Source organism: Callithrix jacchus, chromosome 4 (assembly GCF_049354715.1).
Source record: "Callithrix jacchus isolate 240 chromosome 4, calJac240_pri, whole genome shotgun sequence".
Classification (NCBI taxonomy): domain Eukaryota; kingdom Metazoa; phylum Chordata; class Mammalia; order Primates; family Cebidae; genus Callithrix; species Callithrix jacchus.
In genome coordinates, this window is record NC_133505.1 from 117,818,043 (window position 1) to 117,845,273 (window position 27,231).

Here is a 27,231-nt window from a genome sequence, read left to right on the forward strand (position 1 = left end):
TGCAGACAGGGCATCGTGTGCTCTGACGCCATGCAGATGTGCAGCAGATAACCAAGGGACGAAGCCCGCCATGACCTTTTAAGCCTGTTTAATTCCAGAAATGATACCTTTCCGGGGCACTGTACAAGGGCTGTGAGACTGGTCGAGACCAGAATAGGAGGAGCCTTATCTCCTGACTCCCTGGCCTCACTTTTTAACCTCATCACTTTGCCTCGGCTCTTCCTTTGGCTTGGTTGTGAGGTCACATGAGTGGTCTGCACTTGGTAGAAAGGGAGACAGAGACCATGAAGACTCAGATGGGGAACACCCACCCCACCCCTTTTCCACGATGCTGACCTACAGGATAGACCTGGGACCTCCATCTGCTTCCCCTGAGGTAAAGCAGTGTGCACTGAGACTGCCTGGTCCTCCCCATCTTCCCAACTTAGTCAGTGATGCTCTGTGCCCATTCCAGGTGCCTCCTCTCCTTGTGGAGTGTTAGAGCTGACATGGAGCTTATCAGTTCTAGTCCAGTGATTTCCCAAGCCTTTTTAAGTCTCAGAATCCTTGGTCAACAAAACAAGCCTGAGAAGTGCAAACCAGCTCTAGCTGAGGTGGGGGCGGGAAGCGCACAGCCAGTCCCTCCTCCAGCACAGATGGGCACCCATTGGGAACTCTGCAGCACAGCCTGAAAGTCACAAGTGTAGCCCCGCATCCTAGCCAAGCAGAAACTGTCTCCACAGCATCTCTATAATCACAGGGAGCAGGAGGATTGCTAGCCCATAAAACAGCCAGTTCCAAAGCTGGGTGATTGTTTCGGTCAGAATGTTCTAGTTTCATCCCATGCTGAGCAAGTCTAATATCCTACAGATTTCTCCCACTGATTTGAATTTAACCAGGCCCCATAGTTCCCCACCTGTCATGAGCTAAGAACACTCCCTTCCCTTGTTTGAGCATCTGATATGTACCAGATACTTTGAAAACATTATTTCATTTCATCTTCACAAGAACCCTGTAAGTATTAGCGACCCATTTTGTGAATAGGGACATTGAAGCACAAAGAGTTTAAGCAGTGGGGTCGCGGTCACACAGCCTGGACATGAGGAACCCAACTTTAACCAAGCCCACCTGATGCAACGGCAGGTGTCCCTTTCACTACACCGCTGCTTTCTGAAAAGGTAGGGCACAGAATATGAATCAGCTGCAGGAGCCAGCCCTCCGCACTGCCCCGTCTCCCACCTCCTAGGACTTCTTATTTGCTGGTAAACAGTCAAGCCATGAGAGCACTTCTTTCCAGAATCTTGGATCCTAGAGATCACAGATTGTGCTCCCCTTGTAACTGATAGGAACAACTGAGTCCCAGAGGTGCAATGACTTGCCCACAGTCCCTAACGCAGACGGAGCCAGAATCAACAGCTCCTCTCCTGACATGGCAGGCCTGGAGCTCTTCACTCAGCATCATGCTGCTCTCAGTTGGTCTCTGGGGAAGAATGGGACTTCCTTGGACAAGGTATCCATCCCCAGGGGACAGTGAGGTGCTGTGATCCCCTCCCCACTCACCATCCGATGAATGTACTTAGTATGTAAGCCATGCTCATCCTCGTCCAGCTGCGATTCAGCGCCTTCCACATCCTGTTTGTATTTGGGGCTGATTGCTACGATTATCATCACGGTCTTCTGTTAATGAGAGGGAGAAAGGCATGTTTATGGAAGTGTAAAGTGTGGTCTGTTTGGTGAAGGCAGGCTGGAAACTGGCCAGCAGGACCGTGGGCGTTCTCTGACACACTGCGGGTGGAGGGCCAGGCTCATTCTCCATGGAAAGAGAAGCACTGGCCCCCACTCAGGCAGACTCTTGTCCCTGCTTCTCTCCTCCATCTCCAGCCCAGCCCCACCTCGAACATGCAGAGTGAATGACTCAGAGAGGAGCTCTCCTAGATAAATGTGCTTTTGCCTACCATTTTCCACAACCATCACTAATAAACCTCTAATGAAAGCCCCAATCACTGAGTGAGTCTGCGTCATGGCAAAAAGGCACTGCAACACCAACAGTGAGAAACACCCTCCCTCCCCGCAGCTGGATCTGAGCTGCCAGTCACTGCACTCTTGACTGCCCTGTCTTCTGCGTGTAGGCATTAGCACAGTCGGTAGGAACAGACCCTTCAGCACAAAGCAAACATCAGGCTGCAGACAAAGGGAAAAGCGCAAAACCCCAGCCTGCTGAGACTCCAGTCCCCCACCAACTCCCTCCGAAAGAAGCAGCCGACACAGACACGCTGGCAGCAATCAATTTTGATCTTGTTAAACACAACGTGTCCCAGTGGCCGGTATAGATTCTGTCAGTGGAGAACAAATCACGGGGCTGTGCGTGGGCGCCTCGGGGGTGGTGTGCTGTGCAGCCTGCGAGGCTGCCCGGGAAACCTCTACAGCCCAATTCTACAAAACACTTGGGGTGGCCTCAGATTAAATTGAATTCTGCTGCTGTCTCCCCACTCTCTGCCTTCATTTCCTTCTTTCCTATTCTGGTAAAAAGATTGTTTCCTCTGATTGTTATCAACCACCTGTGTCTGGTTTGACCGTTATTTCCTGCCTGTGCATGTCCGAGAGGGCGACCCCATCCTTCCTTTCCAAGTCTTTGCACGGCTTCCAACAAGGGAGGCTTTGTTGGGGCTTTCTCAGCTTCAGACTTAGATGGGTATGCCAGGGCTGCTTTCATAAATAACTTCATAAGCTCGTTGTCTTTCTCACCAGAAAATGATCTCTGATTTTTGGGATGTACTTACATCCCTAAGGTAGCGCTCCATCCATTTAATAATATCAATGCCTCGGATTCTGTCCTCAAATATGTCAATCTGCAAGACAAAGATGTGGGCGTTGGCTCTTAGTAAGAAGTTCTCTCAAGATGCAGAGCAGGAGAAAACACAACACTGTATACATTTAAAACTCCAAAACTTAACTAATGCTTTTTGCAAGGAGGAGCACATAGGTCTAAAAAACAAAATATACTTTTCTGAAAATATTTCCTACTTCAACATTAGTAGGCATTTAAGTAATTAATACTGTATCCATAATTAGGATATTGTGATACACAATATCTATGTCTACACAATAATTATGTTTTTAAAAGTCTGAGGGACACCTATACCACTGAATTGGATGTAAGCCAGCAACATACATAAATTATATATCTGTAACTTAGAAATTTGAAAGGCAAACATAATTCTGGAATGTTTTAATGGATGTGTGGCACACAAGTAACTGAGATACAATTGTGCTTTACTTGCATTAATGAGGTCGTTATTATGGTATTATGTCCAGTTTCTAGCTATATGTTTCAAAAGGACTGCTATGAAACTTGGAGCAGAGCCAAGAAACGGTCACAAAAACAATTACTGAAATGGAAGGGAAGAGATTTAGGATGAAAGTCAAGAAGTGGAACTCTTAGGCCTTGAAAAGACTGATATTTACTATCAGTGTTCAAGTCTTTGAAGGGATATTATAAAAGGAGAAAAATCAGTTAGTTTTTATAAGAAACCAAATAAGAAGGCCCTTCTTGGGCTCAGGCCTATATTGCTCTGTGTGTGTGTGTGTGTGTGTGTGTGTGTGTGTGTGTGCGCGCGCACGCACACACGTGTATGTTTATGATGTGCTCTTGATGGGAAGGGAGATTATATACTGGAATGAGTGACTCAGGGGGAGTGTCCTTGGAGAGGGGTTATGTGATTCAGCTACATTGCTCCCAGATTACTTGTTGTAAATGTCACTCCAGGCCAGGCACAGCTCACATCTGTAATCCCAGCACTTGGGAGGCCATGGCAGGCAGATCACTTGAACCCAAGAGTTTGAGACCAGCCTGGGCAATATGACAAAACTCTGTCTCTACAAAAAATTAGCCAGACATGGTGACATAAGAATGTAGTCCCAGCTACATGGGAGGCTGAGGCAGGAAGATAGATGGCTTAAGCATGGGAGGTAGATGCTGCAGTGAGCTGTGATCATACCACTGAGCAATTCCAGCCTGAGCAAAAGAGCAAGACCCTATCTCAAATAAATGAATGAATGAATGTCACACCGCTGTTTAGGACTGATCAAGTCAAGTCCCAGCCCTTCAGCAAGCTCTCTGTGCCATCCATGACCCATCCTCGCCTCTCTTTTCCCCATATATCCTGTCTACTTTACTACCGACATTGGTGTCCCCTGTACCCTAAAAGCACAGCACAAGCTCCACTGCTCTGTGATTCCTTCCCTCATGCCAACCTTCTCTTCCTCCTCACTTTACCTAACTTTACCCCATTGTGACCACTAATGTCACTAGACAATTAACATATATAACATTCTTTTATTCATGACATGTCTCATTTATGTCTGCTGTGTCTCTTCAACCTGACGCTAAGCTTCCTAAGGAAAGAGATCATGCCCTGTGTACACTGAGCTATCATATACATAGGGTACAGGGTTCGGAATATGTGTCTTTACATGAAAAATGGAATGGCTGTTATTTTGGTTTAGATGACTCCTGTTTTCAAATGTGTGATGGCCAATGACTTCTCTTGAGAATGCTTTTGTAGCTTTCTGTGACTGTGTTGTTAATCCATTGTTATTATATGAGAGAGAAGCAATACAGTGTCAGGGTTGAAAAGAGACAGACAGCTTGGGCTCTATCTTGGCTTTGCCACTTCCCACCTATATGACTTTGGAAATGTTACTAAAACTCTAAATCTTATCATTTTCACTTGTAATATGTGGTTAATAAACTGATTTCCTAGGGTGGCTGTGAGGACTAAAATGAGTTAACATGGAAAAGGCCTATCATAATGCCAGGCAGGAAATAAGCACTCAATAAATGGTTATAATTGGTAGCTCATGCCTGTAATCACAGCACTTTGGGAGGCCCAGGTGGGCAGATCAGTTGAGGTTAGGAGTTTGAGACCAGCCTGACCAACATGGAGAAACCTTGTCTCTAGTAAAAATACAAAAAAAAAAAAAAAAAAAAAACTAGCTGAGTGTGGTGGAAGGCACCTGTAACCCCAGTTACTCAAGAGGCTGAGGCAGGAGAATTGCTTGAGCCTGGGAGGCAGAGGTTGCAATAAGCTGAGATGGTGCCACTGCACTCCAGCCTAGGTGACAGAGCAAGACTCCATCTCAAAAAAAAATTACATAAATAAAAAAGGGTGATTATTGTTATTATCCAAGCACCTAAATTATTCCTAGCCACTGAGGTGGACATCCTGGGTGGTATAATGAGCTGGGTATCTTCCATCTGTTTCTCCAAGTCTCTTCCAAAGTCCACAGCTCCTGTCATGATCATTTCTCCACATAGCTACTACTATGGGCTGAATTGTGCTCCCAAAATTCCTGTGTTAAAGCCCTATCTCCCAGTACCTCAGAATATGACTGTATTTGGAGACAGGACCTTGAAAGAAGTAATTTGGATATAATAAGGTGATATGGGTGGGCCCTAATCCAATAGGACTAGTGTCCACAGAAGAAGAGATTAGAACACAGGCATGTGTCCACACAAAGGAAAGACCATGTGAGGACAGAAGGAGAAGACAGCCAGCGACCAGCCAAGGAGAAAGGCCTCAGGATGAAACAACCCTGCTGAAACCTTGATCTTAGACTTACAGCCTCCACAACTGTGAGGAAATACATTTCTATGCTTAAGCCACCCAGTCTGTAGTACTTTGCAGGAATCCCATTTTTAAAAATTGTCTCAAAAAAGTCTCCCCCTCCACAAAATTGTCTTACAGAATAAAGAAAACTTCAAATAAAAACTCCTGTGCAAAATAACCTTTAAAATTGATATTTAGTTACTAAGTATCCCTCTTTATCTATAGACATTTATATTCATAGATATTTCCCTTAATTTTTCACCACTCTTTAGAATTCACTAAAAGAGACCTAGAAGAAGGCTCTGGAAAGGAAAAGTAGTTATCTTGTGTTTGAAGAAAGCCAGTCCCCTGAGTTAGCATCGTGTGGTATTTTATTTATCATAGAGAAAAATTTACATGGCTTTAAGCTATACTGTGTCAAGGGACTACAGGGGAACAAGGGCAGTGTGTGTTTCATGAGATTCAGGGGCCAAGATCACAGTGGACCTGTAGGGCTGGGTTAGGTCTGCCTCCCCTGGAACTGGATTAGGACAGCCCAAAACCCGGCCAGTATCGCCCATCCAGAAGCATCACTGTGTCAAGGTGTGGAGATGGCAGCTGTGCGCAGTGGGGAATTCAGGCTGCAGGGTTTCTACTTCAAACCTCATAACCCAGTGCAGAACAAAAGGACCTTGTTAAATAAGCAGGTGGCCATGGTGAAGCCTGCAGCTTCCTGCATCATGAGAAGCTCCACCAAAGTGGGCATGATTGGTGAGAAAGGACAAAGGTGCAAAGTGCAGCAAGGGCCTGGCATTTCCTTCAGGCCAAGGGCCAGCGCATATGTGGTCGCATTAGCACTGATCTTGCTGTTAGAGGTACTTGGGTCACTCAATAGCATACAGGTAAAAAAATGCTGGAGACTTCAGATAGCTAAAATCTGGAAAATAATTATTACCTAAATCTGTAAGCACTCAATGCATAATCACATAAATCAAAAATATTGTTTAAAACACCAACAGCTGTTGCACTTTTTCATCTTCTGCTTTTCTCTCCATTGTACTCACTATAACTGTTCAGTTACCTACTTGAACAAAATACTTACTGCAGTTTGGAAGCCATTTACCAACAAAAAGTTCACGAATTTCACCACCTCCATAGCTGTATCCATCGAATAAGTGATAAAGACTTTCCCTAAGAGGAAAGTTTTACATTTATTAGAAATTGGTCAAATTATTCTATTCTAAACAAACTTCTAAATTACATGCAGTATCTTTTGTCCTTCTAGAATAATAAGGGGAAACCTTGGGCTGGGTTGCTATGAGAGCTTATGCCTGCATTGCCGTGCCCAGAGCACAGCTCCTCAGGCCCAAAATGCCAGGGGGTCTGTCCAAGGGAGTGCAGACTGCTCTTCGTGAATGGAAATCAGAGCGGCTTAGACAAGCCTAAGGGGGCTTCTGAAAAACCATGAGGCAATAACAAGAAATGCACCACCCAGAATCCATGAGTCCTTAAGATCAGGCGCTGCCTGGTTTCTTAAAGACACTTGGCACTGTGCCCAAGGAATACTCTCACAGCAGGCCAAGAAGCTAAAACTTGCTAAGGGGCCACCCAGCAGTGTCTTCTTTTCATCTCCTGATGCTCTCCACTGCCCTGAAAACTTGCTCTTCTGAAAGAGCAAGTGGGAGGAGAATGAGAAAGTGGTTCCCCGCTCCCTTCTTCCCTGCAATCCACTCACTTCTAGAGAAAGGCCAGGAAGTTTGGAGTAGACCAAAGCACAGCTCAGAAATGTTAGTAAGAAAAACTTGAGCGGCTTGAAGGAGAGACACTGTCTCTGGGCAGTCTAACATCACAGACTCCCTCACTCATCCCTGGGTCAGCTTAGAGCAGCAGACAGTACCGTTTGGACGAGATTAACCCAGTCAGGATGAACCAGTGTTTTCTCAGGCTAAAGTCTTGAGGAAATTGTCTGGCTAGCATTTTAATGTGAATGCTGAATAATCTCTCTGTGTTGGCTTTTAGTCTGGAATGGACCAGTTAAATCTCAGGAAGCCCTTGGGGCAGAGGATGGAGAAGAAATGGGGGCTGGAGAGAAAATATGAGTCTGTATCTATACTGAGGTTTTTTGAAACACACCTCCCAAATGGAAGTATGTGTAATGGTCATATTAACTCATTTAAACAGCCAGATATATTGATGGCACTCAATTTTCATCTGAACACCTAACATTCACCCAATTCTTGTGTATTTTAGGATTTCCTTTATAGATTATGGTAAGATATATATGATCTATAAACTTATATCAGAACTATGACATATGCAGGGCAGGATTTGTTCTCCAGAAATGCTCAAAATTAAAATGATTAAGATTTGAAGAAAGTGTTCAGAAATAAAATGTTTTGAATGAAAATAGCAATGAATCATTGTCATAGAAATCTTTTGGAATTGTCAATGACTAATCAGCACAGATCCCCCAAAAGGAATCAGCACATACAAAAGGCCTCATTTCAGGTTTGGTTCAAAAAGGTTCCCAGATTTGGAAAATGCATATTAGAATTACCCGAGCTTCTCTAGCAAGCACATCATGTAATAATTGCACAAGTAGTGGCTGTTTTCTTAAGATTTCTGGAAATTACCATCCTGACTGACCTTAATATGAGAACATTTTGGTGGTATTTCAACATTTCTGGTTCTGGCAGCAAAATGTGGAAAAAGAATCATCACCTTACGCTTAGTCGAATGTTTCTTTAAATAAAAGGCTTAGTTTGCATTTGGTTGTGTTGCAGTTTGGAGAATGTGAGACCGTTTTTTCCAAACAAGATTGCTCATTCCTACAGGAAATGACCTCGTTCTTGATGGCTGCTGGTAACTTATGGTGAGATGCTGGGTCCTTGTCCAATACCACATGGACATCCAATCAATTTACCCAGGGACAAGTCCACTCAAGAGCATCATTTAGAATAGGGAAAAGACATTGGGGTTATTTATTTTTGGAGTATGTGCTTAAGGAAATCTAGAGGTAAGCAGTTTGAGAGCATTACTAGTGGTGTCAGAATCACTAAAAACATTCATACAAAATGCTGATTACTTTTTAAGCAAAAACGTGCATTTTATTTTAGTGTGTCTATGAGAAATAGCTGAGGTTATGAGGCCAGGTGCAGTGGCTCACGCCTGTAATCCTAACACTTTGGGAGGCCAAGGTGGGTGGATCGCTTGAGTCCAGCAGTTCGAGACCAGCCTAAGCAACATGGCGAAACCCCATCTCTAGCAAAAGTATAAGCAAATTATCTGGGTGTGGTGGTGTGCCCCTGTAACCCTAGTGGGAGAATCACTTGAGCCTGGGGGGTTGAGGCTGCCGTTAGCCATGATCACACTACTGCACTCCAGCCTGAGCAACAGGACTGAGACCCTGTCTGGAAAAAAAAAAAAAACTGAGACATGGATGAGTGATCATCCAACCATCACAAAGTACAAGAAGTGACAAGAAGGAGAGAACGATGTTGCAAACAACTTACGCAATTCTTCTGGCAAATTGCTTGTTTTTAGAGTTCCTCTGGCTGGAGGGTTGCTAAGGGGTCTAGGCACAGCAGCTGGGGACGGAGGCTGGGGAACCTGTGGTCTCAGCTCGGCAGGGGACTCCAAGGACTCCCCAGGAGCACGAGCTCTCTTAGGTAGTTGGTGGTGCGGCTGGTCCCTAGAAAGGAATACACTTACAGTCAATTTTCATTCTTTACAAAGGCAAACCTTCAGGGACAGAGAGCCTTTTAGAACTATGGGAAGATCCCAGTGGGCTACCTCTCCTCTGCTTCTATTTCTTATCTGAGACAGAAGGAAGAAGGGAGCTCCATGGAATTTTAGTCAATAAGCCGTTCAGCTGGCAGCCACATGTGAAGGCCTGTGCTCCAAGTCGTAAAAGGGAAGCGGGATTTGATTACTCTATTCAAGATTTGTTTAATTGGAAAAACAAGTCTCATGCACAGGGCAAAGTCACCAACAAAACAAAGTAGTATGACAGGTGACACAGATGGTTGATGTTATAGTTATAGGCATTCAGATAAAAAGATATGACGTTTAGCTCATACTACGTAACATTTAATTATGTATTAAAAGGTAAAGAGGGCCATGTAGGTTTAGAAGTATTTGTACCATTGACATATGAATGGAAATCTGATTTTGAAGACCCTTTAAAGAAGTTTCTACCATATTAGATAGCAGCTTTATCATTTTGGTTGCCAGTATTCCCATGAACATTCTGCTGCGATGGACAATCAGATGCCCATCTGAGATTTGGCCGGCAGATGGAAACGGACAGCACACCTCTGCCGCTTCTGTGGTTTCTGTTGGTAAACACAGTGACAAGGTGCTGAGTTTTCCCCAGAGGGCATCCCAGTGTCCTGTTACCAGCTTCGGAGGCATTGAGGGCAGGGCATGGACATCCATTTTTTGCCAGTGGAGATCTATCTGGCACAGAACAGACCCAACCATTGCAGTGGTCACAGCAGCGCTGGCTTTCTGATTTTGTCCCTTCCTGACCGCCAGAGGAGGCAGCCTTTTTGGTGGCCCTGTTCTGTGGTATTGCGCTAACCGGTGGTGGGACTAAAACTGTCTCTATAGTGTTTTATTTCTTAAAAAAAGATTCTGAAGCAAATGTGACAATATGTTAACATTCGTAAAATCTGGGTAGTGGGAACATGGATGCTGTTATTTGTTGTGTGTTTGAAACTGTGTCATATTATAAATTTTAAAAAATGTTTTGACTACAAAATCTCTATGTATATGCCCAGTTTTTGTAGATTGTTGCTTATGCTTTTCATATTTTTACCCAAAGAGTAATCAGAAATTCTAAAAGTCTTATATAACAGGATTTAAAATAAAATTACACAGAATCTCAACTGTACTATATTTTGAAAATATGAATGCTTAAGATTATTTTATATTTTTATTACTATAGAGAAAATAATTTCTATAAAATATGCTTTCATCTAATGGGAGAATCCCATTCCATATTTTTTTCTCATTTTCTTTTTTTTTAAATTTCTCCAAGAAAAACCCATTCCAAATTTTTTTGCGTTAAATTACTTTATACCAAAAAAAATTGTTTCAAAAGTTGCTTAGTTGTTATAGAAGATGATTGCTTATATGATAAAGAAATGTTAAGGCCTTGATAATAGTCAAAAACTTCTGTGTAAAAACAACACCATGGAAATTAATGACAGAATAAACTTTCCATATTAAAATTCTCTTTCAAACTATCAATAAGAGGAGAATTAGCTTCTTTTCATTTCTTTTCTTTTTTTTTTTTGAGACAGGGTCTTGCTCAGGCTGGAGTGCAGTGGCTCAGTCACAGCTCACTGCAGCCTTGACCTCCTGGGCTCAGGTGATTTTCTCACCTCAGCCTCCCGAGTAGCTGGGACCACCATGCCTGGCTAATTTTTGCATTACTTTGGTAGAAACAGGGTATCAACATGTTGTCCAAGCTGGTCATGAAATCCTAGCCTTAAGCGATCTTCCTGCCTTTGGCCTCCCAAAGTGCTGGAATTACAGCTGTGAGCCACCATGCCCAGCCTCAGTTGGATAGGGGTGTGTGTGTGTGTGTATGTGTGTGTGTGTGTGTGTGTTGTTTGCTAGTTTTTGAGACAGAGTCTCACTCTGTCACCCAGGCTGAAGTGCAGTGGCATAATCATGGCTCACTGCAGCCCTGACCTCCTGGACTTGGGCAGTTTTCCTGCCTCAGCCCCCTGAGTAGCTGGAACCACAGGTATGTGCCACCACACCCAGATAATTTTTGTATTTTTTTGTAGAGATGGGTTTTCGCTATGTTGCCCAGGCTGGTCTCAAATTCCTGGGCTCAAATAATCTACCTACCTCAGCCTCCCAAAGTGCTGGGATTACAGGTGTGAGCCACCAAGTTTACCTGAACTTATTTTTCATTATCCTAAATGATAAAATAAATCAAGAAGACCATAGCAGGCTTAAATTGATGCTACAAAACCAAACTCTGTATTACCTTTGCAACTCTTTTCTAAGTCTAAATTGTTTCAAAATAAAAAATTTAAAAATTACTATTCTCTTTTCTATTCAACACCAAACTTATTTCATAAAGATATTTACATTTTGTTTATTTCCTTGGAATTTTAGATATTTCTTCTGTAAGAGTGCCTATCTTGCTATAAAATCACATTTTATCTTATTCCATTGTTTAAACTCTATGTATTTATGGTTTAGAAAAATAAGGGGTCTGGCCCAGCCCAGAGGCTCACACTTGTAATCCCAGCACTTTGGGAGGCTGATGTGGGTGGATCACTTGAGGCCAGGAGTTTGAGACCAGCCTGGGCAACAAAATGAGACTCCTTCTCTGCAAAAACTAAGAAAAATTAGCCGGATGTGGTAGCGGACACCTGTAGTTCCAGCTACTCTTGAGAGGCTGAGGTGGGAAGATGACTTGAGCGTTGAAGGCAGAGGTTGCAGTGAGTTGAGATCACACCACTGCACTCCAGCCTGAGTGACAGAGTCAGATCCTGTCTTAAAAAAAAAAAAAAAAAAAGGAAAAAGAAAAAAAGGGATCGGTCTAGAAGAAAATATGAAGGTTTGTGGGCTTCTGAACAAAAGGGAAAGCAGGCATGTGCCTCTTCACCATCATTAATAAAGTGGGCTTTTTTTCTTTCAAGGCAATTTTCAAACCAATTACCACTTTGTGTATTTCTGAAACATCCACTCTAATAAGAACTTCATATTTTACTCTATGCTATAAAAATGGAATCTAGTTTTAGAGTGGTATATAAAAGTTATTTTTCAGCAAGAGTGAACATTTAATCTACTTTCTTCCAAATATTGTCATAAATGAGGAGGCTCCATTTACATGAGTTTTACCTGTGTGTTTTAGATCCATAAATTAAGAGAAAAGGAAAACCTGATGGAGAGTTCAAAGGGAATAAGGGGAAAAAATGATTAAAAAGTTGACGACTGAAGTCATGAAAAAGCAAAGTTGTTTTTCTGAAGAAGCATAGGAGAGACCTAAGAATGGTGCTCAACATGTATGATTGGTTTTTTTTTTGAGACAGAGTTTCGCTCTTGTTGCCTAGGCTGCAGTGCAATGGCGCAATCTTGGCTCACTGCAGCTTCTGCCTCCCGGGTTCAAGTGATTCTCCTGCCTCAACCTTCTGAGTAGCTGGGATTACAAGCATGCGCCACTGCACCCAGCTGATTTTGCATTTTTAGTAGAGACGGGGTTTCTCCATGTCGGTCAGGCTGCTCTCGAACTCCTGACCTCAGGTGATCTGCCCGCCTCAGCCTGCCAAAATGCTGGGATTACAGACGTAAGCCACCATGCCCAGCCATGTTTGAATGTTTTTATTACAAAAGAAACTAGTAGGCCAGGCGCAGTGGTTCATGCCTATGATACCAGCACTTTGGAAGGCCAAGGTGGGTGGATCACTTGAGCCCAGGAGTTCAAGACCAGCTGGACAACATAAGAAGACCCCATCTCTACAAAATATGTAAAAATTAGCTAGACATGGTGGCCCATGCTTATAGTCCTAGCTACTTGGCGGGCTGACATGGGAGGATGGCTTGAACCTTAAGGTAGAGGTTGCAATGAGTCAAGTTCACACCACTGCACTCCAGCCTGGGCAACAGAGTGAGACCCCGTCTCAAAAAAAAGAAAAGAAAAGAAAAGAAAAAAACAGGTAATTTTAAATTTTGATGGGAAATTGAATTTAAAATTTTAAAGTAAGAAATAGGCTTAAACAGGAACAGACACTAGACATGTGAAGAACTGGCTAACAGTAGAAGTCAGCCATAGTAAAAACAAAAATCTATTTGTGGACTGAAAGTCCAGATGATCTGAAAATAAAAGAAAGGAGTGTAACTTGGAAAACATTCGAAGAATCTTTCCTGTAAGAGAATTTCAACTAGTCACTAGTGGCTTTCTATGTCTGATAAAGAGATCCTTGTCAACCAGCTTCCGTTTCCTCCTGACCTGAAAAGTCTATATTGGGTGTTCCCTCTATGTGACTTGCTCACTAACATGGGTTAGCAAACCTGTAGAGAATTCTGTTATATCTTCGTTGCACTGGCATAATTCCTTTCCATGTTAAAAAATGTCTGAAGGTTGGGCCTGTCATACTTACTGGTACCTTGGAAGCCCCAGAAAGGAGCAGTCTCTCTGTGCAGGCCTCTCTTCTTGGTCCCAGGGGCTGGGATAATTCAGGACAACCTTTTGTGCAGGGTGCAGGCCTCTCACACTGGCTCCAGGCAGGGGCTGCCCGGGCAGAGCCGGCTGGATCACTTGCTGGTAGGCTGCTCGAGGGTAGTCATGGCCATCTGTAGGTGAAGACAACAAAGAGAATAGGGAACATCAATCCTAGCTCCTTCGTGTGGGAGGAGTGGAAAGCTCCATGCTCATTTGTGTCTTGATACCAGCTGAGGGGTCCAGATATCTGCTACACCTCTGTGATGTTTGCCATATTTCTCTAGTGTTAATTACTTGACGGTTTTCATGAAATTCACTTTGTTTGTCCTAAATAAAAATATCTGAATTCACCAGTTCAGTATTCTAATTGAAAAACTTTTCAAAAAACTCTACATAGGCTCCTCTTTTTGTGGGAAACTTAGGAAAATCCAACCATGAAGCACCCCTTTCACACGACCATTGCTACCATAATTTCCTTCATGTCCCAAACCAAGGCTAGGAAAAATTATCAGTATGATAGATGTGGAATCACTGCTCTGTCCTTTCCTCCCCTAAGTGGACACACATGTGCATGTGCACGCGCACACATACACATACTCACACTCCACTCCTCTTGAGAAGCGGTAAATGAATAAAAACTTGGCTCATCCTCCTGGGAACTAGCCAACCAGTTGGCAACACCCTCCAACTTCCTTGGTCCTCTCCTGCTAGAGCCTATGTGCACTTGGAGCCAGGGCTGTTTGAAGGGGGCAGGGCTCAAAGCAAAGCCAGAGCTGGCAGTGACTTATGTGAATGTGCAACCTGGGAGAAAGTAGGTCCCAGTCAGGACCAGGAGCAGCAGGGTCCCCAGGGAAGGGCAGCCTGCCTGACCAGGCAAAAGAATGGAACTAAAAGCCCAGAGGAGAGATGCAGGGAACCAAGTAGGGGTGAGAGGGAAGAGCTCTGAGGGAACGGCCCAGGCGCAAAGGGGCTAAGGTGTTGGGAAATGTGAGAGGTGCACGAGGACTGAAGAGAGCCAAATGGTATCCCTGCAAGATGAACAGTGAGCACCTCCTAGTGATCTGAGCACTGTTCCCACTACCCACATAGGCAGTAAGACGATCCAAGAGGCATAACCAGTTAGGACCAGAAGGAACTTGGTTTTTCTTTAAAAAAAAAAAAAAAACGAAACCCTCATTGGTCTTAAAATTTTTTTTCTGATTATAAAATAACAACCGTGTTTCCCTGCTGTGTAGGTAAGATACATACAGGGATGCACAGCAAAATAAAACTGGCAAGTAAACAGAAAATTGACTGGTAAGGTAGGCTGAAACCAGAATGGGGAGGGTGAGAATGTGGCTAATAATTGTATTCTTAAGGCAGGGTGTGGTGGCTCACACCTGTAATCCCAGCACTCCGGGAGGCTGAGGCGGGAAGATCACTATGTTGGCCAGGCTGGTCAGGAGTTCGAGACCAGCCTGGCCAACAACCCTGCCTCTACTAAAAATACAAAAATTAGCCAGGCATGGTGGCACACACCTGTAACCACAGCTATTCAGGAGGCTGAGGCAGGAGAATTGCTTGAAGCTGGGAGGTGGAGGCTGTAGTGAGCCAAGATCACGCCACTGCACTTCAGCTTGGGCAACAGAACAAGACTCTGTCTCAGGAAAAAAAAAAAAAAAGAACTGTATTCTTAGTTTGGTAAAGCAGTCAGGAGCCATCTACATTTTCAAAGTAACATTCAGGGAAATGACAGCCTCGAGTACAGAACAAAAGACAAATAATATGCACATTCAGTAGTGTGGCCTCCTCCAGGTTCCCACTGTCTGGACTCAGGAAACTTATCTGGGTGACCTGGCGATGTGCCCAAGCTAGTCTCTCAAGCATGGTCAGATTCCCTGGACTCAATCTTATTGTCTGCTTTGGCCCATGACACCACCTGGGTCCTTCTGCTCATGCTTCTTCTGGCAAAAGTGACCATGCCCCTCCAACCCAGACTGTCTCCTGGCAGGACCCCATGACCCTTGTCCTGATATTGCTTAGGCCTGCTCATGACAAGTAGTAGGGGCTTAAAGAAGGGGAGGAGGAGAGAGGGATCTGCATAGCTCTATCCCTACACCTGGCTGACAAAGGAGACCGGGACTTGAAGGGACAGCTCTCAGAAAAGAAGACAGCCCACAGGGACCCCTATAGTCTAGCACAAGATCTACTGCACACGCTTCGCCTTGGGAGCCTTCTGGGGCAGGGTGGATATATTCCAGGAGGTCCAGATCACAAGTTGCACTTTCAGGGCAACAGGGCAGGTTACTACTGCTCCTTTCCCCCAGGTTAAAAAACAGCAAAAAATGCCACGCTATCAGGTCCCCAGGTAGGAGCCAGCCCTGCTTTTTGATGAGCCTTGTGTGAGCAGACCCTTTACAAATCCAGCTGTAGATAGAACCCTCCAGAGCCCTCCCACTGCACTTACAATCCACCCTGCTTGACTAGGTCCCAGCCCCTGTCGATCTTACCTCCCACTGCACTCTCACTGGCTCACTAAGCTCTGGCTTTATCTTGAATATCCCAAACTTGTCCTCTCCTTTGGGACCCTGAGTTTGCCACCCTCTTTGTCCAGAATGTTTTTGCCCTAGATTTTCACAGACTGACTTCTTGCCACTCAGAGCTCAGCCCAAATATCACCTGTCCAAAGAGGCCTGCCTCTTCACCCAGTTACTTTATCCCATTCCCTATTTTGCTTTCTTTATAGTTCCTATCATGAGTTTGCATAAGTAAGCGTGACTTTTACCTGTCAGCTTCTTGCCTGCCTTCCCTACTAGAATATAAGCTCTGTGAAGGCATGGACTGTGTCCTCTTGCCACCATGTCTCCAAGAATAGTACTGGCACCCAGGGGACGCTCAATAGATAAATGAATGAAGTCTCAATAGTTATTAAGCTGACTTGAAGAAAAAGAGAAGCCATTTAGGACTGCACAATCTATTACTCCTTTCTAGGGCACAGGTCTCCTAGACCAGGGGCCCCCACCTCTCAGGCCACAGACTGGTATCAGTCTGTTGCCTGTTAGGAACCAGGCCACACAGCAGCAGGTGAGCAGTGGGTGAGCAAGTGAAGCTTTGTATTTACAGCTGCTCCCCATGGCTTGCATTACCGCCTGAGCTCCGCCTCCTGTCGGATCAGCGGCAGCATTAGATTCTCATAGGAACACGAACCCTATTGTGAACTGCACACTTGAGGGATCTAGGTTGCATGCTCCTTATGAGAATCCAATGCCTGATGATTTGTCACTGTCTTTCATCACCCCCAGATCTAGCTGCAGGAAAACAAGCTCAGGGCTCCTACTGATTCTAGATTATGATGAGTTGTATAATGAATTCCTTATATATTACAATGTAACAATAATAAAAGTACATGATAAATGTAATGCACTTGAATCATCCCCAAACCATCCTGTCCCCAGTCTGTGGAAAAATTGTCTTCCATGAAACTTGCCTCTGGTGCCAAAAAGGTTGGGGACCACTGCCCTAGACTGTCTAATTCTCATCTGCCGTCCATTTATTTCAGTTTTTTTTTTTTGTTTAATCGGTGTCTCCCTCCAGAAGTAGGAAGGAGAAAGACAAGGTAAAAGAGGAGAAACTTTGCCAGTGGCCTTAAAAGCCTTTACGAGGAAAGGGCTGAAAGTATCTCGAGAACTTTTCAATGTTTGAAGCCATTTTTGCTTCCCATGTCCATTAATAAATGGCTAATGTTTTATTTGCTTTAAAAGGACTACCAAGCTCTAATCATAGGGTTTATTTCTTTTCCAGAAAGCGGATGTTAGTGCTGTTAATCAAAAGCCTTTGAATCAAGGTCATACGATTTCTAACAGATTATTTCCACACAACATGTTTTTGTCTCATAGCAACACATCATATCATTAAAATCACCAAAGCATGTGGGCTAAGTGTTTGATTAGCTGTAACTTTCATTTCAGAAACGGCCACCTGTGGTAAAAAGTTATGCCAGTTTATGTGAGCAGATGCAAATGATACACCTCATCAATTTTTAAAATTAGGGTACTGATAATATAGTTCTCCATGCTGTCCTTTTATTGTTTGAAAACACAGGAAAGCTGAATATCAGTGTATCAATAAAAAACAAATGTTCCCTTTTGTAAGTGGAATTTGACCAGCTTTGTCTGGAATTTGACTAGTTGTATGGAAAAAGTTCCTAAATAGGCTGGACACACCTGTAATCCCAGCACTTCGAAAGGCCTAGGTGGGGTGGATCTCTTCAGCCCAAGAGTTCGAGACCAGCCTGAGCAACATGGTAAAACCTCATCTCTACAAAACATACAAATAAGCAAAACAAAAAAAGTTGCTAAATCAAAACTATGTTTATCAGGTAAATGACCATCTTTTTCATTGCTCCAGTTTTAATCATTCATTTTCATTATTATGATCAAGCCTTGCTAATTTAGTTGGGTACTTTTTTTTTGAGACAAAGTCTCGCTCTGTTGCCAGGCGCCAGGCTGGAGTGCAGTGGTGGGAGCTCGGTTCACTGCAACCTCCGCCTCCCGGTTTCAAGCAATGCTTCTGCCTCAGCCTCCCAAGTAGCTGGGACTACAGGTACGTATCACCACACCCAACTAATTTATTATTTTTTTAGTAGAGACGGGGTTTCACCATGTTGGCCAGGATGGTCTCGATCTCTTGACCTCGTGATCCACATGCCTTGGCCTCCCAAAGTGCTGGGATGACAGGCGTGAGCCATGGTGCCCATCCTAGTTGGGTACTTTATATATATAAAATAATGGCTAACATTTATTGATCACTTGCTACATGTCAAGTACTGTTCTAAGTTCCATATTCAGAAGTATAGAGTTTAATTTTCCATTTTCCTAAAGTTGAACTCAGAATAAAAATCCAGATTCCTCACCATAGCCTGCCCAGCCTTCATCTTCTAGCACTCATTCTTTCCTTGCTCACTCTGCTCCAGCCCCACTGGCTTGCTTTTGGTATCTTAATGACAGTAAGCTCCTTGCTTCCTTGACCTTCTCATTCTTTAAGTTTCAGCTCATATATCTGCTTAAAGAGACATTCTCTGGCCAACCTATTAATGTCTGTTCCAACACCCAGCACCTTATAGTGCTTATAATTTGTCATTCTGTTTCTGACTTCTACTTCTGATCTATCTCTCCAGTAGACTGTGAATTCCATGAAGACAAGGACCATGTACATTGCATTCACCACGTTAATCCCAGTGCCAACCAGATGACCTGGAAACTGTTTGCTGAATAAATTGATAAGTGGATGGACAGGTTCTATTTCCAAATTTCATTGACTCTCTTCTTTGCTTCCCTTCCAGGCACACACACACAAAAATGACTTATCTAAGGCTTGACATCACGAAGACTCTACTCATGATTAAGGCTCACTCCTTTCCCCAGGAAGTAGAGAACAGATTTCTTTTCATTCATTCAGGAAATACTTATTGAACCTCAATGGCTAGGTACTTGGTGAACAAAGATAAATCGCATACAGTTCCCTTGGGAGTTACTCAAAATAAATGGAGAAAGAGAAAATCTGTGTCTGTGGGTGTCTGTTTTTAAACACAAATCCACACTAGTTAGTGTATGAGATGGGGAGACATATGAGTCGACAGCCACCTACTTGAGAATCCCTGTTCAAAAATAGCTTCCCTGTGGACTTGTCCCCAGTGCCTACAATTCCATCAAGAGAGTTTATTCTGTAGGGGAGGAAAGGTGGGTGATGTGATAGACAAATTATTTGCTAGCATGGTAACTCCTCAGTTCAGAGGCAGTGTTAATCACAAAGCAGAAATGAAAATCTTGCACAATCACAAATGGGTGCCCAGGACTGTATGTTATTAGTTGATCCCGTGATCTTCTTGGCTTGAACACACACGATCTTCATGATACTGGGCTTTTATCATTTGGAATGCATAAACCAAATCCTAAATGAGGTTTTCCATTTATCAGTCACAACATGCAACATTTTTCTTCCTTATTAAGAATGGTATTAAAAGAGTTTATGAGAGAGAAATAAAATCTGATTTTCAAGTTGTCAAAAAACATCGTGATATAATGCCATCAGTTTAGCCAGGAAACAAAAGGGCCAATATAAACTATTATAGAAACTCCCACAGCTGTAAGCAGCTGTGGTTCCTGAAAGGCAACTCCTTCTTTATCATTTTTTCCATCTGGTTTATTTCTTTTCCTCACTTTAATTGTGCATGCATTCTAGCACACAAATAATCACCTTTTTTGGTCCACAGGCACAACTGTACCCACGTACCCACAGTTTTATTCTATTCAATCTCCTTGGTAGAGAATGCAAGAATTTTATAATAAAATGAGGGCTCTTTAGACTTAATTCTCTCTTTTCCCAATATATTCGCATCGTGAGTTTCATTTGATTGCACAGCCATGAACTCCATGCTGGTGACCTTCAGTGGAAGGATTCGGAGGCAGCAGGAGGCCGACTTCTCCAGGGGCGGGTGAGGAGAAAACACACTTATTCCCTTATTTTCACCTACTTTGAAAACTCTTTTTTTTTTTACATGAAAGGGGTGACCAATAACTATTTTTGCTTTAACTTACAAAAAGCTTAGATATGCAATTTGCATGGTGATCATTATTTATTTATATATTCATTAACGGGTAAGGAACTAATGCTCTTCTAAAGCCGAGTAGAGCCATGTAGCCATGGTTTCCAAGTGCACAAGCATCCCTTAGGTGAACAGCTCTTTTGAAGTGGTTTTGTTGGCAATTAAGTGCAGTTATAGCCCTGACATGAAACTAAGCATTTGTACACCTGCCCTGAATGCTTAAAATCTGTGCCAGTGAGCGAGATCTGGAAGTAGAGGAGCACCCTGCAGAACTGGGCTGCAGGATCCATTTAAGTAATAATAATGATAACTAAAAGCTGTTAGTATTGAGGGCTTACCACCAGCCAGCCACTTTCCTAGTGCCTTTAATACATTATCTCATTTAATCCTCACAGCAACCTTTGTGGGAGTCATTGCTGCTGGAAGCCTCATAAATATTCTAGGGCTGTAATGCCCTGCAGAAAAGACATCAGCACTGGCAGCCCTGACCCTCTTCTCTGTGGTTAGATGGGACCCAGGGCCAAGGGACATGCCAGGTGAATTAGGGCAAGCTTGCCTTCTGTATGCACTTACTTCCCCTTTGTTCTTTTCAATTTTTACTTATTTCTTAATTATAAAATACCTGCTATTTTTATTTTTTTTTTTAATGTGTTTTTATGACTAAGTCTCATTCTGTTGCCCAGGCTGGAGTGCAGTGGTGTGATCTCAGCTCACTGCAACCTCCACCTTCCGAGTTCAATCAATTCTCATGCCTCAGCCTCCTGAGCAGCTGGGAGTATAGGCACCTGCCACCGTGCCTGGCTAATTTTTGTATTTTTAGTAGACAACATTTCACCATATTGGCCAGGCTGGTCTCAAACTCCTGACCTCAAGTGATCTGCCCACCTTGGCCTCCAGGGTGCTGGGATTACAGGCGTGAGCCACCACGCCAGGCCTGCTATTTAAAAAAATTAATATAAGTATATGAAATTAGAAAAAAATAGACCTGCCTCCTAATTCCCTGCTCCCCTTCCCACCAAGATCACCATTAGATCCTTCTAGACTTAACATGTATATATAAACACATACAGTTAAAAATAAACATGGATGCAATCATCACTGCAGCTCTTGCTTTTCAACTTAATCTTTTTAATGTCAGAATGTATATTCAGTGCAACGTGGGCCTAGTGGTCCATTGTATACATAAATCACAAATTACTTATCTGGCGCCTTAGTGATAGGCATTGTAGTCGTTTTTGTTTTTACTTCAATGCAACAATCCTTTAATAAACATTCTTGTTTTTGTATTTGTATATGCTTGTTTAATGTTTCTGTAGAATAGATTCCTGTAAGAGAAACTGCTGGGCCAAAGAGGAAGCATATATAAAATTTCAGTAGTGAAACTGCCTTCTGGGAGATTCCAATTTACACTCCTATCAAGAGTGATTGGGAGTATTCATTTCTCTGTAACTCCACCAACAGTGGATGTTGTCCAAAGTTTTTATTTTTGCACAACTAATCAGGGAAAAGGTGTGTCTAAGAATTTTGCACTTCTTAAATCTAATGATGTTGAGCTTGGTTTAGTTCTCATGTTGGCTATTTGTATATCTTCTGTGAATTAGTCCCATCTCCTATCCAAGTTCTCTCCCCTCTGCCTTTCAACACCTCTTTTTGCCCTCAGGATCCTAGATGTCTCTCTCCAACCCTGCAATATAAGGAAATAATACAGAGAGCAAGGGGATGGTGAAATGATGAACGAAAGCAGGTGCTGAGGCAACAGACACAAAAAGTGTTCCCGGTCAGGGGTGTTTGCCTTTTAAAGGAGACTGCCCCACTGTGGCAACACTCACCTCCAAAGATTGGATTGCTAAGGTTGCCATTTCAGCTCCAACAACAGGAAAAGTACTTTCCAGTGAGAATTATTTTCCAGAGGGTCCTGGGACCTTCATTATAACATGAGTCAATGCTTTTTTTTTGTCTATCACAATGAGGCTTTCCCTTGTTAGCACTCAAAGTCAGTTACTTGGGACTGTATCACAAAGCCTTATGTATTCATACTTCTTCGCATTAATCTAAGGAGTTAATCAGAAGTAAAACATATGTAGGCAATGTCTGTCAGAGCATTGCTTATTGGATCAGAAAACTGGAAACTATTTTAAATGTCTGACAATAAAGAATAGGTTAATAGCAATTTGGTAGATTCATCTAATGAAATACAATGAAGAAGTTTTAAATGATGCTGGAATAAGAACATTCAATGTCACTGAAAATTATTTTAATTTTACATTAAAAATATATGCAAAGGAAAAAACACTGAAAATTAATGTCAAAACCCTAATAAGAAATTCTATTTGGGTAGCAGAAATATGAAAACTTATTTTCTTTTTTGAACTTCTGGACATAGTCCAATTTTGGGAGTGACCAAATATTATAATGATGAGAAAAATTATCTTTTTTTTTTTTTGAGATGGAGTCTTACTCTGTTGCCCAGGCATGATCTTGGCCCACTGCAACCTCTGCCTCCCAGGTTCAAGCGATTCTCGTGCCTCAGCCTCCTGAGTAGTTGGGATTACAGGCGCCCACACACCCGGATAACTTTTTTTTGCATTTTTAGTAGAGACAGGGTTTCACCATGTTGGCCAGGCTAGTCTTGAACTCCTGACCTCAGGTGATCTGCCCACATCAGCCTCCCAAAGTGCTGGGATTACAGGAGTGAGCCACCGTACCCAGTGAAAAATTACCTTTAAATGGAAATAATAGAATGTTAAAAAGTAATTTATGGTATTATTCTCACAAATTATTCCTTTTTAATCTGGCAATCACTGAGAAACACAGCCTTGACCAACATTCAGCTCTCAGTGATTCACACTTAAGGGAATCTACCACCACACCCACCCTATGACTGGGCACTTAGAGCAGGCAGTGGCATCCATGTGCTCCCACTCTGTTGGCTTCCCAACATATATACACTAGGTCCCAGTTTTAGGCATCAGGGGCTTTCTCCCTCTCCAGCCCAAGGCCCCATTCTCTTCACACACTCCTGCTTCCCCAGCCCCTGCCCTCATTCCTGATCTCACACTCATTCTTACCTATTTCTTTCCAGCATCTTCTAAGTTACATCTATCTCCTCTGTTTTCCTTTTTTTTTGGGTTATGAATTACTGTGTTGCTCTCTTCACTTTCGGAAGCTTTATACTTAGTATATATGTACAAATATGTAAATTATGATTGAGGACAGCATTTGTGATTATTTCCATAATTTATTTTAAAGTTGGGCATCAGGCCTTTGGTCAGGCACTTCCTACACTCTTTGAATTACTTTGAGTGTTTATTTGCTAAGAAAAATATCACATTTCATAGTCCTGTGTTTCACCTGGAAAGCCCTATTGTTATTTTCCAGTGGCCACAGCAGAGATTTAATATCAAGAATGGTGGTAGGAAAAAAAAATGGTGATAGAGCTTTTATCTCAATCCAAGACTTTATCACTTTGAGAAATGCTTACTTCACTAGTACATATTATTTCAGAATTAGTTTGAGAGTCTAGTATGTGCCAGACACTGTACTAAATGCTGGGAAATTACAAACTGAAAGTACACGTTTGCATTTGTGGATGTGCAAAAGCTTACAGTCTGGAAGGAGAGGAGACAAGCAGATAATTAGATGCCTTTCTGGCATTAGGTATCCCAACAGGGCCAGAGCAGCAGGGAGTCAGGCCCTGAAGGAGAACATGATCTAGTAGGTTTCCAGAGGTACACTTGAGCTAAGTCTCAAAAAATGTGTCTGATGGTGGTTGTGTAACTGTAAATACACTAAAATGTACTGAATTTTGTATTTTAAATGGGTTAAGGGTAAACCTCACAGTATGTAAATTGATCTCGATGAAGCAGTTTTTTTTTAAAGTGTACAGAAACTGGGTCAAACACACAAGAGGGGGAAAACATCCCAGAGAGAGAGAAGAGCATGGCAAATGCAAGGAGATGTGAACCATCACGACGAGCAGAGGGGCTGCCAGTCTCTGGGTGACTGGAATGCAGGGTAGCTGTGGATGGCTCAAGCATCCAAAAGGGTTTAAGCAACAGAATCACAGAAGCAACTTCATTTTCATGTAATGGCCCGAATCCAAGAGTCTCAATGACATTCTGGGCACCTTCTGGTTTTTTGTTTTGTTTTGCTTTGTTTTTAACTAAAAGTCCTTCCTCTGCCAAGTCTAAGATGGGGAAGAAACATGAAGAGAAGAAAGAACCCATATGCCCAAGAATCAGAACAAAAAACACATTTTCTAGAAATCATTTGGGTCATCTCTCTGCTTCTAGGCAGGCTTGTTAAACTAACCCAGAGAGAGAGGAAACTGTTTTGTCCTTAAAGATCCCTACAGAAGGAGATTCCAAGTGGGACATGCTTTAGGCTAAGAAAAAGCATTCTCTGTCAGGTGTGGTGGCTCACGCCTGTTATACCAGCACTTTGGGAGGCTGAGGTGGGCAGATCACAAGGTCAGGAGTTCGAGACTAGCCTGGCCAACATTGTGAAACCCTGTCTCTACTAAAAATAAAAAAAAAATAGCTGGGTGTGGTGGTGTGCACCCGTAATCCCAGCTACTCAGGAGGCTGAGGCACGAGAATTGCTTGAACCTGGAAGGCGGAGGTTGCAGTGAGCCGAGATCGCACCATCACACTCCAGCCTAGGTGACAGAGCAAGACTCCATCTTGGAAAAGAAAAAGAAAAAGCATTCTCTGAAGGCCTTTTGCAAATCCAACCACACGTGGAAAGCCCCTAGGAGAAGCGGAATGCCCTCCCAGCATTCTGACCTCTTCGTGCCGGTCTAGTGACACAAAGCATGGATGTGAGTCCCTTGTTTCTTTAGTCACCCAGCCCAGAATGCCCAGAGGAGTTAAATATCACTTACATGGCACCTGGTGATCGGGACTTCCAGGACAATAGTTCCATGGAGCATGTGGGGAAATATTGGCAGGTAGCATCTGTGCACATGCTGGATACCTCTGAGGTTCAAACTGAGGGAACTCCCTGGACCTGAGAGGTCTGGGGAGGTCCTGGGGGTAACATATGGAGGTCAGGGGCAGAGGCCTTTCCAGCTGCCTGATGCCCAGGACATCCTGGGGCTGGGAATCATATCCCGTGTCTATGGTTGGCAGATCCAGGCCAGCTCGGGGCTGGGGCCGTTGCACCATCTCCTGGCTACTGCCCAAGGAGTCTTCCGAGGCATTAGGTAAACTTTGGTCCGATTTGTCTGAGTCATGGCCAGTGTCAGGAGAAGCTGCTGAAAGCTGAGATCCCAGCCATTGATTACGTTTTTCCATAAATGAAAACTGATGCTCTGCAGGAAGGGCTCCAACCACAGACTCCGGCTCGCTGACTGCAGAGGACCCAGAGGGGAAAGCTTTGCCTGGGTCTGGGTGTCTCCTGCAGAAGCTGTCTTCACTGTCCTCCAGACCTTGAGTGTACAGGCAGGTGACCTGCTGGGATACAGGCCACTGGTGATTTGCAAGTTTCAGGGTTGGGTGAGCTTGAGAACTGAGAGGCGTTGTGGGTGCAGACAAGCTGTTGGGTGCCATGTTCCTTATATTCGGAGCAAGTGGTTCTGATTCCTCTTCCAGGGAATATTCTGGGATTGGTTTCAGCAACTGACTTGGGTATGGTTCTGATTCATCAACCTCCACAGGAATGCTTCGGCTCATTCTAGTTTCTGGAACAAGAGAAAACATGCCACAGCCTTAGAAGACAGATCAATTCTTGGAGTCCTCCTTTTATGACCTTAAGGACCTGGTTCAGGATGTGGTTTAAATTAATAGTGAGACACCAATGTGCTTGCAGAGTCCTAATCACATACAATTGTTTACTTATCCTCCAGGCAAAAGCACTAAGGCTTATTAAGATATTTTATCCGGAAGGCAATTCAAAGAATGTGATTGGACGATCCTGTGGTAGAAATCATTCACCAGCAAGGGGAAAACACAGATGAAAATCAACTGCCAAGTACTGAGGAAAGAGAAATTATCATAATGTGGGCTGCTTTGTGTGTGCTTGGAATACATGATGAAATAAATCTGAGTAAGTGATATGGAATTGGAATGATCTCTAAGATATATTGAGTTTTAAAAAGGCAGGCACAGAGCAATGTGGATACTATGCTGCTATTTTATGTAAAAAAACGAGAATGTGTGTATATGTGCATATCTGCTTGTATATGTATAAAACATGTAGAAGATACACAGACATTGCTACATTGGTTGCCTTTGAGGATGGAAATAAGCTGGGGGAGAGGAGTGAGAGGAAGAGTTTTCACCTTTTGAACTTTAATTTTGTTCCATTTGACTATTGCCTAATTTTAAAAAATAAATAAAAGGTTTTTTTTTAAAGCAAAAAAAGAAAGCCCAAGTTAAAAAAAAACACATTGAAAAAAGGTCAGAGTGACATTTTCTACCTAATAATTTTAGGTCATTTGGAGGACTTAATTCCCTCTGGGCACTATGCCTGCAACAGAGGTAGACATGACCATCTGGCTTGTGATGTAGTAGAGCCAGCAAGGCTCACTAAACTAGACCTTAGCCTGTAGAGCATTTAGCCCACAGTCCAGGCAATATTGCTTTTAGCTATAAGAAGAACAACTCTTAATTAACCTAACACAATGAGAAAGAAAACCAGCCTCCTCTTCTCATTCAACTGCTTGAGGTGATGCCTTGACCCCAGTGAGAGGAAGAAGGCAGTCGAGGGACGAGGCTGCACAGTAGCAACTGGGGGTTTGCAGGAGGCTGCAGAGTAGGTGTGTAAAAGTGCAAGCAAGTGAAAAAGAAATCCCAGAGGGTTATTCTATGCCAGGCTTGTACATGGCATACTTCAAATACCAGAGAGAGGGAAGGGATTGGGTCTGGATTTTAAAATTCCTACTTTGAATCCAA

The 27,231-nt window shown here is 43.2% G+C and overlaps 1 protein-coding gene across 5 annotated transcripts in view; it reads right to left on the bottom strand.

The window, feature by feature from the left end:
- The window catches only part of TRAF3IP2 (TRAF3 interacting protein 2), a 50,107-nt gene that overhangs the window by 10,264 nt on the left and 12,612 nt on the right, over window positions 1-27,231 (bottom strand). For 2 of the 5 annotated variants that reach the window (XM_008994917.5, XM_078369963.1), the window contains 6 exons: window positions 25,221-26,018; window positions 13,700-13,886; window positions 9,080-9,258; window positions 6,670-6,758; window positions 2,760-2,828; window positions 1,540-1,656 (listed from right to left, as the gene is read on the bottom strand). In XM_008994917.5, coding sequence (XP_008993165.4) covers window positions 1,540-1,656; window positions 2,760-2,828; window positions 6,670-6,758; window positions 9,080-9,258; window positions 13,700-13,886; window positions 25,221-26,010 — 1,431 coding nt within the window. In that variant the 5' untranslated portion in view covers window positions 26,011-26,018. Of the gene's footprint in view, window positions 1-1,539; window positions 1,657-2,135; window positions 2,333-2,759; window positions 2,829-6,669; window positions 6,759-9,079; window positions 9,259-13,693; window positions 13,887-25,220; window positions 26,019-27,231 lie in introns of those variants that run through there. The other 3 variants (XM_008994915.5, XM_035296537.3, XM_035296538.3) reach the window with 2 other exon arrangements.